The sequence below is a fragment of the Perca fluviatilis genome, chromosome 18 (assembly GCF_010015445.1).
Source record: "Perca fluviatilis chromosome 18, GENO_Pfluv_1.0, whole genome shotgun sequence".
NCBI lineage: Eukaryota > Metazoa > Chordata > Actinopteri > Perciformes > Percidae > Perca > Perca fluviatilis.
The window spans coordinates 26,247,622-26,263,521 of record NC_053129.1 but is presented as its reverse complement, the minus strand read 5'-3'; the positions used below and the strand labels follow the sequence as shown (position 1 = coordinate 26,263,521).

At 38.6% G+C, this 15,900-nt stretch overlaps 2 protein-coding genes and 1 long non-coding RNA gene across 3 annotated transcripts in view; 1 reads left to right on the top strand and 2 right to left on the bottom strand.

Annotated features, from left to right (window-relative positions):
• Positions 1-2,626: 2,626 nt before the first annotated feature.
• atp5mj (ATP synthase membrane subunit j) lies at positions 2,627-6,047 on the bottom strand. Its single transcript, XM_039780906.1, has 4 exons — positions 5,912-6,047; positions 4,386-4,509; positions 3,568-3,588; positions 2,627-2,762 (listed from the first exon to the last, which is right to left on the bottom strand). The coding sequence occupies exons 2-4, from the start codon at positions 4,507-4,509 to the stop codon at positions 2,749-2,751; spliced, it is 159 nt and encodes a 52-aa protein (XP_039636840.1). The 5' UTR covers positions 5,912-6,047; the 3' UTR covers positions 2,627-2,748.
• Positions 6,048-8,075: 2,028 nt separating this feature from the next.
• Positions 8,076-15,900, top strand: part of LOC120547278 (nesprin-2) — a 96,201-nt gene continuing 88,376 nt past the window's right edge. Inside the window, exons 1-9 of the mRNA XM_039782809.1 lie at positions 8,076-8,241; positions 8,579-8,683; positions 11,005-11,066; positions 13,484-13,579; positions 13,730-13,807; positions 13,887-13,979; positions 14,210-14,406; positions 15,041-15,240; positions 15,653-15,753. Of these exons, the coding sequence (XP_039638743.1) occupies positions 8,608-8,683; positions 11,005-11,066; positions 13,484-13,579; positions 13,730-13,807; positions 13,887-13,979; positions 14,210-14,406; positions 15,041-15,240; positions 15,653-15,753 (903 nt within the window). The 5' untranslated portion in view covers positions 8,076-8,241; positions 8,579-8,607. The remainder of the gene's footprint in view (positions 8,242-8,578; positions 8,684-11,004; positions 11,067-13,483; positions 13,580-13,729; positions 13,808-13,886; positions 13,980-14,209; positions 14,407-15,040; positions 15,241-15,652; positions 15,754-15,900) is intronic.
• On the bottom strand, positions 13,837-15,744 carry LOC120547280. The gene is made up of 2 exons (XR_005637043.1): positions 15,642-15,744; positions 13,837-14,028 (listed from the first exon to the last, which is right to left on the bottom strand). It is a non-coding gene; the product is annotated as an uncharacterized LOC120547280 (long non-coding RNA).

The following is a 15,900-nucleotide window of genomic DNA, read 5'->3' as shown; positions in this document are numbered from 1 at the left end:
CCTTTTATACCCAATCATGACCAATTAACCTGTTCCCCTGTGGAATGTTCCAAACAGGTGGTTTTTTTTTAGCATTCCTCAACTTTCCTAGTCTTTTGTTGCCCATGTCCCAGCTTTTTTGTTGCAGGCATCAAATTCAAAATGAGTGAATATTTGCATCATTTTGAACATGAAATATCTTGTCTTTGTAGTGTATTCAATAGAATATAGGTTGAAAAGGATCTGAAAGTCATTGTATTCTGTTTTTATTTACGTTTTACACAACGTCCCAACTTCATTGGAATTTGGGTTTGTACATTTTGTTGAAATGAAACAATCCGAGAAGGAAATAATCAATCTTTACAACTAGACACTGCTTCATTTTCAGAGGCCATAAGCTAGAAAGGTTAGGAACAACTGAGGTATACTGCCAACGGTATGCAGTTATTAAAAAAGCTCCAACTTGGCCAACTGCAACATTAAAATGTTAATATAGCCTACCTTATCACATGAGTGAATAGGACTGGATGTTACAATCCCTAAAAGACCCTTATTACTCAAATACAATACTTAAAGTTTAAAAAAAAAATCTGTACAAGTTGTGGTAAATTAGTACTTTACTTTTGCCGATTGACTTGATTAAGATTATATATAGAAAATGTAACTAATAGGCCAAAAGTTTTTTTCATGGGGGATCCAAGGAAGGTTAATAATCAAGACATTTTGTTTCTTATCCGAGAGACTTCTTCAGTTTAACCGAGTCCAGTTGCCCTTGATTTTTAACCTTCTTTGGATAACTATGACCCGGATGACTGAGACGCTTCACAGACTTCAAGGGGGGTGCACTTTGTATATTTAAGCCTACATGGCAGGATAACCTAGGCAATAAAAGCAGGAAGCAAACACGACAGCTCATCCAGACACTCAGGCCAGACATTTACTTAATGATGTAGCATTACGTTAGAACATATTCATGAACGCCTACACACCAGACAAGCATCTCATCCTTCCCATCAAAAGCAGTCGATTCATCTCAGTAATAAGAGAGCAACTCTACAAAGGATCTAAAATGTCATCAATAGACAAAGTTGTATGATTCTTAGATTTGAAAGGGTTATAAAAATGTTCATATTGTCGGAGGATTTTATGTTTAGTTTAAACACAACTAAAGAGATAGTACAGAGATATGGCTTCTAACTAAACGTGTTGAAACAATTTTTCTACAAGTTCAGAATATAAAATTGACATTGATTTTAAATCATTAGCTTTACTATCAGAAGAGTGGAAATACCATCTTGTGCAGGTGTGTATGAATTATGGACACTGTTTATATTCATAGTATATATATATATAAGAATGTATATATATATATATATATATATATATATATATATATATATATATATATATATATATATGCATATCATTAGTCCAATCACTAGACAGTAGTGATGTTGTGGAAGTGGAGTCAGTTTATCCACCACCTCTTCACCCAGCACTACGTTTCTGGCCCCAGGCAGGACTATGGTCAACTGTAAACAGAAACTGAATTATTTGGGGCGCCCGGATGGCTCAGTTGGTGTAGCGGGCGCCCATGTAATGAGGTTTGCTCCTCGATGCAGCGGGCCCAGGTTCGGCTCCGACCTGCAGCCCTTTGCTGCGTGTCGTTCCCCTCTCTCTCTCTCTCTCTCTCTCTCTCTCCTTTCACGTCTTCAGCTGTCCTGTCAATTAAAGGCCTAAAATGGCCAAAAAAAATCTTTAAAAAAAGAAGAAAAAAAAAATTATTTATTTGTTATTGAGTTGACCAAACCAGTTGTGATGCTACAGTCCTTTGTGCCAAAACCCAGAGTGAGCTATAAGTGGTTTTAAATCTACCATTGTAAATTAGAGCACTATTCAGTTATCTAATGTAAAAGTAGGGTTGAGTGTGCAAAAGCAGGTTATCTTATCAAGTGGGCTCATCCCATCACAAATATTTGGTTAAATTAGTAACGTCTGGCTTTCCAGTGGCCAACCACACCCACTCAGTTATGTGGTTTATTCTCCTGGTTCAATTAGTTAAAACCCAAACTGTGATTCATTGGCTATTAATAGCTCACTCATTCTACCGCAACGGGATATGGCAAACACAAATAAAAGTCTAAAATGATTGCATAATCTGGACTGAACCAAAGAGCTTTAATAACTGATTATATAATGAATGTATAGGTATGGGTTATGGATAACTCACACCCTTAACTGTGGATGCTTCATTGAGCAAGTCACAAAATTCAGATGCAATAGTTAAGTTTTATTATTTTAAACAAACACTGTGCTTAATAGTACAAAATGTGAACTGTCTGCCATTGTTAAAATGTAGATTGTGTAAATCTTAACTCTACACCAGTAAGCACCCCTGTAAAGGCAGTAGCAAAAGATGTAATTGGCCATGACAAAATACATGAAACACTCATATATATATATATTATAGTGGGGACACTAATCTGCTTCCACTTGTTTAGAGATGGGCCTTATGTCAATTCTTATACCTTTTTGATAACATTTTATTAATAGCCTTTTCAGCCTACAGTCATTGATGCATGAGATCTCATGTGGCATTACTCTATAGCCACAACAATACACAAATAAAGCCAACAATGAAATGACAAAAGTTTTGGATAGCAACTTTATTCCATATTAACAAAAATTCAAATATGAAGCTGGACTTCTGGACTAACGATTGGGCCTTATTTCACAGCAGGTGGAGGGGTGGTGGGCATGGTGGAAAACTCAATGGGCAGGCTCTGTAGAAAGAGAAGAGCACAAAAAATATGTCACGTTTAATGACAAATCCATCAAATATACCCTGTCCAACCAAGCATGGGAATAATGGGACTATAGTGAATTTCTTCCAGCACCAAAATATCAGCTGTACTGACTGGCTTAGCCATCCATCAGTGACATCTAGAGGAAAACCTTTGCAGTTGCACATTTGACACATGATTTTCTAGCCTTTATTTCCTGCAGTATACGGAATGTTCACTGCTGCAACGTTTCTCCACAAAAAACAAACATTGATTGCAGGATCCCAGGATTTAGAGGGTAATGACTGATGCTTACCGAACCACTCGTGTTTAAAATGAACACACCTTTATTTTATCAAATGAGTACACAAGGGTGGTGTTACTGCTAATAATGTTTGTTCCCTCAACACATTCAAATCTAAGGTAAATTCTAATATTGTGCTTACAGATAGCATACCTGGGTAGAAGGGTATATTTAGCTACTGTAATACAGTGAACTAAATAGTTTATTAATGAAAAAACTCAAAATTGCATATATCGGTTCTGCTCATTGATTGCCGACAATGGCCAAAACACCCAAAGATCAGAGGTCACTAGGGATAGCTACCAATGAGCAAAATCTGATGGTAGAAAAATGTTGTCTCACAGCATATATATATATATATATATATATATATATATATATATATATATATATATATATATATATATATATATATATATATATATATATATATATTAAAATAAATACTCATTGCCCAACCGTATTTATTTAATATGATAAAGAAAATGTTTGGCTACTTACTGTCCTTCACAGCCTTCTTGCCTAGAATAGAAAGAAACACACGTTACACTAGTCACATTAACCCAAACCCCTGAGACACCATGCACTTAAAATATATCTAAGTAACTACAGCTGCTTACATGTATTCAGCACTATGCAAGCCAAATTCATTTCACACTAGGGCTGGGCAATATATCGATATTATATTGATATCGTGATATGAGACTAGATATCGTAAATGGCTTAAGTGTTGTCTTTTCCTGGTTTTAAAGGCTGTGTTAAAGTGATGTCATTTTCTGTGTTACCAGACTGTTCTAGCTCTTCTATTATTTTTACCTTTACCCACTTAGTCATTATATCCACATTACTGAAGTTTATCTTAAATCTCATTGTGAAGATATTTTTTTATAAGCACCAATTGTCAACCCTATAATATCGCCACAATATCGACATTGAGATATTAGGACAAGAATATCGTGATATCTGATTTTCTCCATATCGTCCAGCCCTATTTCACACCTTTTTCCAAATTCAGCATTCTTAAGTTAAATTTGTTGAATGGACACTGAATACAGTTGCTTTTGTTGGGCTATAGTTATTGGTGATTTTTACAGATTCATCCAACTCTGCTTGTAGTATGTACATGAAAGTACAAAGAATGATTGCTTTTCAATTTTTTCAACCACTAAATTTATGTCGACTACAATGCTGCCAAATTTGAAAGCAGATGTCATATTCTGTAAAACAAGACCAGCTACATTACTCCACATTCAGTTTGCATAAAAGGAGTGCAGCTGCATTTTCAACATGCTGTACAAATCATTCATTCTTGAACTCACCTCCATAGGAAACTTTGTAGTACAGGTATGTCATGATGCCAAGGCCCACCCACATCTCCTGGTATGCCTTAGTGTAGTAAGGGCTCATCTTGCCCCACCAACTTGCAAACACGCGTCCAGCCATCTGTGGGAGAAAGCAACAGCATAGTCTCAAAACAGTGCTCATGTACTCGGTCAATATAACACACCTTCAAATAGCAAACAGTTTAATTCAGTGCAGGTATGACTGGAACAAAAGCCAAACCTAGCCACAGTGTCATGCTCATCTCTACACTTGTGATTCTCAAAGTGGGGTCCGTGGCACCCTGCCAGGGAGTTACGTGAAAAGTTTACAAATTCATTCATTTAAATAGATTTTTTTTTCTTCCAAACAGCTTCATAGTGAAACAAATATTTAAATTTGTAATCTATAATAGTTCATAGATTTGTTCTAATTTAACAAATCTATAACTCTTAGAATCTGCAAATACTGTATGTTTAATACATGTTAAATATATTTTTAATACATTTCTCTTGTGTTGTTCTTTCACATAACTAAGACTATAGAAGTGTAAAAAAAATAGGCTACTTCAAATTGTTTCAAGGGACATAGAAGAGGGGGTCCCCAGTATATTCTCCATCTTGAAAGGTGTCCTTGGCTAAAAAAAAAAAAAAGATTGAGAACGACAACACTGGTTGTACCTGGTAGAACTAAGTTTGGATATGTATTCCTAAAAGTCTATACTTAAATATGCATAGTTTAATAAGTTAGTCTGCACTAATGTCGATAGAAGCTAAGTTTCAGAAACTGGTTCCTTCATTCAGACAATGTTGTCAATCAACATAACGTTAACTTGGTTCCTTGAACTGGTTTTTATTTTTCTATTCTCTTTAATGCATGTTTTAATTGCTCTTACATGTTTTATGTAAAGCACTTTGAAATGTGCTATATAAATAAAGTTCCCTTGCCTTGAATGCTACCGTAACCCTCAGCTGTGTCAGGCCTAGCTAGCTAATGACTTTGGCCAACTAGGAAATACTGATCAAAAGAGGAGGCACCATTTCTCTTTTCTTTACTGTTAGAGTGTTAAGAGACATCGGGGTTTTCCATTGACATGTGTAATAACTTATCTTTACAGAAGATAACGTAACGTATTTGGCTAATGTTAACCTTACAACCTCGAATCTCTAACGTTAATCAAGTCAGCCGAGCGTTAGCGTTAAATGTATACACGTCGGTTAAACCAAGGAAGATGTTTACAAGCCATAGAGACATTACGGGTTCATATTGCGTTCATTTAAAATTGACTAGCTTAGCTACTTTAATCAATGAATGGCTAGCATCTTCTCTGCTGTAGAAGCAGAACTATGACAAGCCTTAGCAGGAGGCTAACGTTAGCTAGCTGAGTACACCTGCAAAAGTAGCACACACAACCACAGTTAAGTAGAGATGATAGCTTCATTTTAAATTGCTGACGTGAGCCAACTACTGGTTTTCTGTTATGAATGAAGCAACTTTACTAAATAAGCGTAAACCTTTCTCTTACCTTCGAGTTTGTCACGCTGCAGTGAGAAGGTCAGGACAGACGCTGCTGCTAAACGTCAAAGTCGTGTGGGGAATCTGCTTCTTCTTCTTCTTCTACTCTCCACTGTGTAGTGTTTCATTCATGTTTTGGTATGTAGCGCCACCAAATGGAGGTACACGATTAACGCATTTGACACCTATCCAGCTATCTCTTGGCTCCACCTTGAGGACTTGACCAGTAAACATTTCTCCCTTGACTTATTTTGGTTTAAATCAGAATGAGATTTATTGCCAAAGTAAGTTTTCACTTGCATAGAATTTGCCTGGGCGTGTTTGGTGCTTACAATAAACCTATGAAAAGGGAATAAACATGTCAAGGCTACATATCATCACATAACACATCACTTTTCAAATATGTACCATAATAACTGTTTTAGAAAGGAAAAGAAGGCTGTACGGGTTTGAGCAGGGTGTGCACAAATATTAATTAGGGAATATACAAAAGTTCACAATATATAATGAATTATTGATTAAATCTGAAATCTGGGGATTAGCTCACAAAATCAGATTCATTGATTAAATATATGTAATACAACAATAAGATAGTGTAATAATGTTATGTTATAATGTTATGACCAGCTAAAATTCATGAATTATAGTTAAAACTTAATTTATAGGTCTCTGATTGAAAGTCATATAACCTGTATATCACTAAAATTACAATACCTATCTGACAATGGAAACATGATTTTAATCATACTTCTGTGAAAAGTGTAATGATAAGAAGAAGAATCATGGGTTTGAAGCTCATTTTGGTCATTCCCAAGATTCCTTTTAATAGTAATTGACAAAGAAGAAGCCATACTTTATTAATCCCAGAGGAGGAATTTAATTGTTTCCCTCTGTTATTAAAACACACATCACACACACATAGGCCGGACATACACACACACATGCAAACAGGACCTATACATATTCATTAAATGGAGAGATGTCACTCAGAGCCAGGGTGCTTCCCACGGACAGGCGGTTCGTTGCCTTGCTCTAGGGCACCTCGGCATACCCGGGAGGTGAACTGGCACCTCTCCAGCTACCAGTCCACACTCAGACCCTCCAAGCCACCCATATTACATATTATACCCCGATTACTGAGCAAAGCCAACAATATGTTATTAAAAAAAAAATCTGATATTGTCCTAACTACAGAAAACTGTTATAATTACTGTGGTGGCACACTTGAGCCTTTATGATTTAAAATAGGGACATGCAAAATTGACATGTCAGAGGTACTAAGAGTTTGATGACACATAGTTGTTCGTGCAATTCAACCTGAGACAAGTTTCCTTTAATTATGCTTTCTACATCTAAACACAGTGGACATACACTACAATAACCTTTTAAAATGAAAGAAAACTTGATGTTATGTTACACAGTTTTAGACTTTCCAGAGGGACAATTCAGTCCAGTCCAGTTCCATTCAGTTCTGCTTTTTGGTGCCTGTGCCACTGCCATAAGAGTGTGAATTTGAGGTGTAGGGTGCAGCTGCTACGTGGCACACAGACTGTCCACCAGCTCTGTCTGCTCACCATAGTGAAACAACAAATAAAACACTGGCACTGCTCTCAAGGGTAAATATGACATTGTGGAACATGCTCTACTGTTGGTGCAACCTGAGTCTCTTCAAGTGAATGGGCATTTCTTAAAAGATTGCTATAACTCAATATGAAACAGACTGAGAAATTGAAAGCAGAAGTGAATTTTTATTAAATACCGTATATTGCAGAGTCATGACTTGGCACGACCCCTAAAAGGAACCTGAAACAGTTTCACATTAACGCATCAAACTAAAGGTCTTTCCCAGTGTCCTTGTTTCTCAACTGTTACATTATTGCACTAGCTCACAAGAAAATAAAAGGAAAGTACGCTATAAGTAGGGACACTTGTTTGTGTTTCCTGAAATGTCAGTAACGAGGACCTGCCTGTGCAAACAAAGCTGAAAACCAAACTAATCAACTCTGGGATTTGTGAGCATATGATTACTCTTTAGCAAAGGGATACTAACTTTGTACGAGATCCTGCAGGAGGGATTTGGGCCTGCTGTGAGCGTGGGCGGGACTTTCCACCCTTGTTTGTCCTCACACTCAAATAGGCAAGAGGCACCTTGTTTCATTTATGAGCACCAAAGCGCAAGTCCTATTTGAAGGGACTCAACACAGTGAACCATCGCAGAGTTGTGCCAATATGAAAGGACACAGCTGAGGACATTTATTGGACATGGTACACACTCTACTGGGTTCTTCATTGTAATACAGTATGCACTAGCTGTCTTCAGTGACTACAGCCCTGCTATAGGTATGTTAAAGATTCGTGACCATGACATTTATTTTTTGTATATCTACGTTATGGCAGTGTGGTAGCCTACTGGCTCTTTCCATACGGCACAGTTCTTCCTCCTCTTTGAGCTCTTTGTCTGAGTGTTTGCATGTGTGTGCTTGTATCTGTGTGTGTGTTGTTGTGTGTGTGTGTGGTAATGTAAGGGTGTGGATGGGCGTGTCCTTAACATGACTAATCACGCAGTGGCGGCTAACTCAAATGTTTTGGAAGAAACTATGACACTGCACTTTTTTGGCATCGTTGATTTCTCTTGAGTTGATGTTTTACTAATCCATGTTTCCTGGTCCTTTCTGAGGTTGATTTTGTGCGGTGGTTGGAGGCTACATGGCTTCAGGTGGAGCAGAGGAAGACGATGGAGGCATTCCATTGGACATTGACAACGTGCACATGCTCCTCCAAGGTCGGTCTATTCCTGTGCTTTTATACATGTTGTGATGTCATGTGCTGCAGTGGGGAATCACAGTGGTGACCAAACTTTGAAATGTGTTGTAGAGATACTGTTTTAATGTGTCTTGTGTCACTCTGATGTGACATATAATATGTACTATAAATTGAAAAAGTGGTAGAAAAAAACAAAAACAAAAAGCTGCCTCACTTTCACACAGTGTTATCATCAAGACGTGCAGAAATTTGTCATTATGTTATGCTGTAAAATAGTGTGCTTTTAAAAACAGCTGCAGTTTCATCAGTGTCCATAATCAGTAACGTACTTACACATTTTTTGAAAGTAAGGTTTGTACTATGAATCAAGGAATACTGTTTTTTGTACTGGGCATGTCAGGTGAACTGGGTGGAGTGGAGTGATTAAGTTGTTCAGGAGTTGCCTGCCTTGGCATGCTCTTAAACAAAGAGCACACTCACTTATTATGATTCATAGCCAAACCTGATGTCTGTAAGTGTGAGTTCATAAATCTGAAAGTGACTGTGTGCTTTTCTGATTGCCTCAGACAAAACATCAGGTTTCTTTATTTACTGCAGACTGAGTCTAAAATAGACTCAACAGCTTGTTTGTAACCATAGCCATGTTCAGTCTGCAGGAACAGAGACAATTTTATTTATAATAGTTAAAGTACTTTGAGTCGATAATTGACACCAATTATTTCCTGTGATGGAAATCACAAGAAATTGACTCCACTTACCCTGTCAATATACTTCTCAAGCTAAATGTGAGCAAACAGGCAATTTCCCTAACTACTTGTGTATGTCTTTAAGCTTTCTGTGTTCATAGTGTTACATATAGTAAAAGGTTCATGTTTTGGTAGTCTATATCCTCGACGTTCCACTTCCGGGATTGCTCTGGTGCTGCAAGAAATTCTGCCAGATGTGTGTCTTTTCACCGATGTCCGTTTCCTTCCGCTTTCTTTGTGTTGGAATTTTAAACTCCGGTGGATTTGTGAGGACTATGGTTAACTGCTCCTCAGATCTCTGCAGGGTAAATCCAGACAGCTAGCTAGACTATCTGTCCAATCTGAGTTTTCTCTCGCACGACTAAAACAACTTTTGAACGTACACATTCCACAAAAACAAGTTCCTTCCCGAGGCTATTTTGCAGCGGCTCCGTGCGGAACTTAGCGCCGCCCATGCCAAATAAATGCCAATAAACCAGAGCACGTTTTTCTCCCATCCCGGAATGCTGTGTGGACTAGCCAGAACCCTGCTCCGCAGCGTGTGGAGAATGGTCTGGCAAATCGAGACTAATGTTTTGGCAACAGAAGCTCAGGATCTGGTCTAGAACTTCTCAAGAACGATGTATGCCCAAAATCCCCTCACTGTGTGTGTGTGCATATGTCTGTCTGGGAGTTCATCATCGCTGTGTGTGTGTCTCTATGTATATTTGCTGTGTGTGTCAGCCTCAGTATCTATGTCTGTCACTGTCTTGGAAGCCATCCCGTCTTGTAGCCAGATCCAGGCCGGTAGCCGGTTACTTCAGCTTAAAGAGGAAGCCTGCCACTCTGGGTCATCCAGTGTTTGAGAAGGCAGTTATACGTTGGTTAAAGCAGAATCTTCACTCATTATAAATGGATTTATTGACTATTAGTCCTAAGCATGGAGGGTCGAAAAGTCCTTCAGTCCTCTGATGTTGGTGAGTATCTTATGACCGAACTGTTGCTGAGATCAGTGTTCCCATTGGTCTTGTGACATTTCTGGATTATTATTGATTTGATATCAGGACAGAGAAAGTCAGGTTGCTTTTGAGGAATATACTGTAATGAACTTGTGTGTGTTTTTTTTTTGCATTTCTTTGCATTAGTTGGTGTTTTAAGTCCAGCTGGAGTATAAATAATATGATTTACAGAATTAGAAAAAACAAGCATTTTAGATGAAATGCTTTAATTATGAATGAGTGGAGCTTTTGTATAATTCAGTCTGATGGACTTGTTGGCTGTTTGCAAAACATGATTGCATGCATGTCACTTTGCCCAGTGTGAACCAAAATAAGAAGTGACACATAAACTGCCATGTTAAGGGGACTGAAACAAACAAGGGGTGCAATTTAATTTACTAATTGATTTCCTTTTTGCTACTGCCAGCAAACACAAGCTTCCAAAACCCTTAAAGAAATCATAATTTACAGCACACTACAGCAATCAAAGATCATCTGAGAAAGAGGATTTTAGTATCCAATACTCAGCATAACTGTATTGATGCCAGAGATCATTTAAATACATCTTTTTCTGAATGTGCATAGACGACAATTTGTTTTTTCTGTTTCCTCAACAGTGGAGCACGAACAGATTCAGAAAAGAACGTTCACCAACTGGATAAATGCTCAACTTGCCAAGGTATGTTGAGAAATCATGTTTATGTGTGATGATAGATGCTTATAACATACATTAATAGGAACTTTTGTTGCATTTGAAAAGGTATTGAAGCAGTATTTCTACTGTAGGTAATGTCGAAGAGCTGATTTTTATTAAATAAAGATCTGGTGCTTAATCAAAGACACCCCCACACACAGGTTTACATTCAGTTGTCAAATAGGATACATCTTTTGGAGATTACCTTTATGGCAGTTGGAGTATATTAGTGAGTTTATTAGAGAGAGGCTGGAGTAGTGATGCAGAAAGTAATTGATGAGAAAATGCTACACAAGGTTGGAGGTGTATATGCTTTGCATGTATTGCACGCCTTTATTTTTCTTAATAGTTTAAATAAACCTTTAAAGCCTTTTATTTTCACTTAAGCTTCAGTGAAGGTTTGAGATATTTTGTGTTCCATTTTTTCCAAAACCTCCCTTTTATTTGGAAAATGTCACAAGCAAAACATGTTCACAAGTGTGCATGTATTATGCTCATAGTTTACCTTCTTGCCAATATGCTCTATTTGGAAAAGAAAATGTTGAAAAAAAAAATATTTTGGAGAACTCTACATGACATCATGCTGCGGTAGGGCTGTAAATGATACAAAGCAAGCTGTAGACATGCTGACTCATTGTTGAGACAGTGAGGTGCAGTGAAGAAGCTCACCGTGGAGCTTGGTGTAAAGAGACCTTGAGCTGCTTGTGACACTCGGCTGGAGTATAAATAGTGGTTGAGTGAAGCAGAACAGCACGTAATTTGAATCCAGCCAACTCTTCATAACCTCATGTCCATATGACTGCGCTCTAAAAATCACTGGTTCATAACCTGCCATCTGTTACACCAACCACCAACAACCCCCAACAGGAGATACTTCCTTTGTGTCTAGAGGACAAGGTTTGCTGTTATGACTTGGCCTAAAGCTTTGACCCAGAAACATTTGAATGAATCCACTGCAGCAGGGGTCTTCAACCTTTTTTTAAGCCAAGGACCCTTTAACTGAAAGAAAGACAGAGCAGGAACCCCCTACTACATATATTGTATAAAATGAAGTTGCATATAACACTGGGTCTAAAATAAAACGTAGGGCGGCCTAAAACCTTTATACATAATTTTTTTTGCATAGAATATTAAGCTATTAAAATACCCTAAACATTGTTGGCATGATTTATGAAAGCTGTATCTGTGGATGACGACCTTAGTGACTACCTTACCTATAGGCCAGTAACCATATCAATAGTGGGGATTTATATTTGCTAATGATATGTTAGATTAATTTTAAGACTTAAGACTACAAAAATTAAGATTCATTTGGAGGCCCCCCTGCATTGACTCTGAGGACCCCCTAGGGGTCCCCGACCCCCTGTTGAAGATCCCTGCACTGCAGTTTCATGGCTGCATTTTTTTTGATGAAGGACAATTTGTAGGCTCTGACCTTTTGTAAAGGAGCTATATTGTAGCATTTAAAAAAAAATCACGTCACTGCAAAAATAAATGTTGATACATAGTACTGTGTTTGCCACAAAGTGGATCACATTTCCCAAAAAACACTTTGCTTCCTGTTGCACTAAAGGAAACCTTTTCTTTCCATCAGCCTTTTACTTTTTAACACAACATCAGGAAAATCCTGAACAACTTCCTGTTTTGTATAAAATAATGCAACACATTTCTCACCAAGTATGACCAGGGATTATTTATACACAGCTGTCTCATTTGCCCAGTGTTGGGAAAGTTCACTTTCTACATGAACTAGTTCAGGTCAAACATTTTCAAATGAACTAATTCAGTTCATAGTTCATACTTCAAAATTTTGAACTAGTTCATAGTTCTTTTTTTTCCATAATGCTTCAGTTCAATGTGCCGTTTCAGGTTTGTTGTGGATGTGAATGAAGTGTGGATTTTCTTTTTGAAGCCGGCGGGCAAAGTTTGCCAGATTGTGTGTTTTTTCCGCTACATATTAAGGCCTGTTTACGGTGTGTTTTAGCTGGGTTTTCGCCTGGAAGGCTCTATAGAAATCTGGCACCCTATTGAACAAGGTTAACCCGAGACAGCGTGCCATTCACAGACACCAGAATGAAGGAGTTCACAGTAACGTTCCTCAGGCAGTAATACAGTACGTTCAGTTCACGTTCGCCCAAAATATGAACGCGTTCAGGCACAACACTGCATTTGCAATTTTACAAGGCCCCGAATGAATGTGGTGCAATGCTACTTTGATCTTGATGCTGTCATTGAACACAGCACAATTGAAAATTTGTGTATGGTGGGTGCTTCATGGCTAGAATTATGTAGCACAGTTTAGATGCTTTTAGCCACATCCTACAGCATTAGAGTAGTGTTCACCTGAACTCACCTAGTCCTTTTTCTGTATTATTAAAACTTCATTTTGTGCGTTGTTGCAGAGATGCCCGCCCTCATTTGTGTCAGACCTCTTCTCTGACTTCAGAGATGGGTCACAGCTGCTTGACCTGTTGGAGGCGATGAGTGGCCAACCTATGGTGAGTTACTACAATGTTCTTCTGATATTAGTGAGTTAAAAAGATTCCAAATCCCCCCCCAGAGTTATATATTTAATCAGTAGACTATTGGTGAGGTAAAAAAAAAAAATGTTATTACAATAAATTTGATGTTGTGATTTGTCTCCACAGAAAAGACAAAGGGGCCGAGGGGTTTTCCAGCAGAGGGCCAACATTGAGACAGCACTGAACTTTCTCAGGAAAAAATCTGTAAGTTTCCACAAAAACAACAAGGCATCTGAATCTGCAGCGTGTTTTTATTAACATTTGTTGTGGTCGGTTGGTGTAGATCAAAATGGTGAATATAAACATCCCAGATATCATAGATGGACGGCCCTCCATCATCCTCGGACTCATATGGACCATCATCCTCCACTGTCATGTGAGTGTCAATGGTAAACTCGTGCCAAAACATTCTTAATCCGTTACTGCTATTGTGAAAAATAAGAGAAACAGAAGAAAAATAAGAAACAGAAGCCGCAGCATCTTGTCACTATAATTTTTTACCTCAAATAAAATATTTGGGAACGGCACTGGTTTCAAATATGTAGGAACCATTTTAAAGATACTGATAATTTGATAGCCAATGTTTTGTTTCACTGGCTCTGTTAGATTGAGGAGCTGGCCAGCACTCTCTCCTACAGTTCTTGTCATTCCTCGCTCGACTCTCTGGCCAGCCTGGACTCCTGGTCTGGCAGCCCACTTCCAGCTAGTCCAGTCCCTGCAGGTCGGACGTCGCCTCTCCACAAACGCTTCCGAATATCAGCCAAGAAGGCCCTGCTCATGTGGGTCAGGGACCAATGCCAAAAGTAAGTTATCCACCATATATGTGAATGCTTGAAACAAAGGCATGACACAGGTGTGTAATTTATTTAATAAAAAAAAAAAAAAAACGTTTTTTGGGGCGCCGTGGTAGCTCACCTTGTGGAGCGTGCGCCCCATGTACTGAGGCTCAATCTTTGCCGCAATGGCCCAGGGTTCGACTCCGTCCTTCGGCCCTTTGCTGCAGGTTTCCTCCTCTCTCTCCGCCCTTTCCTATCTACAACTTTCCTATTAATTCAAGGCTGAAATGAACAGTAAATAATCTTTAAAAGAAAAAGAAAATTATTCAACACTGGCAACCTGGAAATTGTAATAGGCATCATGCTGCCTCCTTACAGGAGGAATGCCAGCCAGTCCTACACCTTCCTTTGGAGGGTTTGCATGTTTTCCCTGCGTTTGCATGAATTAATCGTCCTCTGTCATCCCTCAGTTCAAAGACATGCAAAACTTTCTGATAAACTGAATTGCTCATTGGCGTGAGTGTTACAGTCAAAAGCAATGACTGAAGTTTTGCTCTTTCTAAACGACGGACTAGCTCAGACCCTCTTTGGTTTTTCATACATTCTGCTGGTCTTCATCTTCAGTGTCACTTTTTCTTTTTCTCCATCTTTCTCGCTCTAGGGTTGGTTGCTCCGTCAGTGTAAAGAACTTTAAGTCGAGCTGGAGAAGTGGAGAGGCCTTCTTGGCCATCCTGTGCTCTCTCAGACCACAGCTGGCGGATCTCTCACTGGTCCAGTCCAGAAGCAACCAGGAGAATCTGGAGGAGGCGTTTCACCTGGCCGAGAGGGAGCTGCACATCCCCCGCCTGCTGGATCCCCAGGGTGAGGCTCAATTTAAATAGTGTTTCAAACTCTTTCCAAATAACAAATAGCATAACAAATCAGAAAAAAGTGTTAACTAGGATTCTTGATTTTTTAAATAAAATCCTTTGGCTATGGTAGGTATAACAGGGCATTTTCACTGAATATAACTTTGTTTAGCCATTTTACTGCAGACATAGCTGTGTTACCTTGTTTTTTGTATGTAGGAGCTCGAGAAGGTGCAATAATGCTTGTGAATAAGCAAATTGACGAATTAATGCTCTTAGGAAAGCACTGAGAAAAAGCTGTGGTTTAATTTTTCATTATTTTCTAATATATTACATTGGACACACCTAAAACTGAAAATGACAATTGAGTTGCTGCCACACTGAACCACAATAAAGCCTTTTCTGTGTATTTACCTGCTCCTCAGATGTGGATGTTAGAGACCCTGATGAGAAGTCCATTATGACTTATGTGGCCCAGTTTCTTCAGTACTCCAACGACATGCCGGCACCTGATGACCATCTGCAGGTAGACAATCAAACCACTCTTCGGAGTCGCAGTGTCACATTGACTTTCACACCTTCTAAAAGACTTTACTGCAGAACGCATAGCATTGCTTTCAGTCAAGTCTCCATCTTTTCTCTTAAAGGTCCAGTGTGTAACGTGTTTAGTTGT

Excerpts from the sequence above, each read along its gene's own strand:
- atp5mj (XM_039780906.1), bottom strand. The coding sequence starts at position 4,509 with ATGGCTGGACGCGTGTTTGCAAGTTGGTGGGGCAAGATGAGCCCTTAC. Across the intron at positions 3,589-4,385 it reads CTACAAAGTTTCCTATGGAG|GCAAGAAGGCTGTGAAGGAC; the intron begins GTGAGTTCAAGA and ends TTTCTATTCTAG.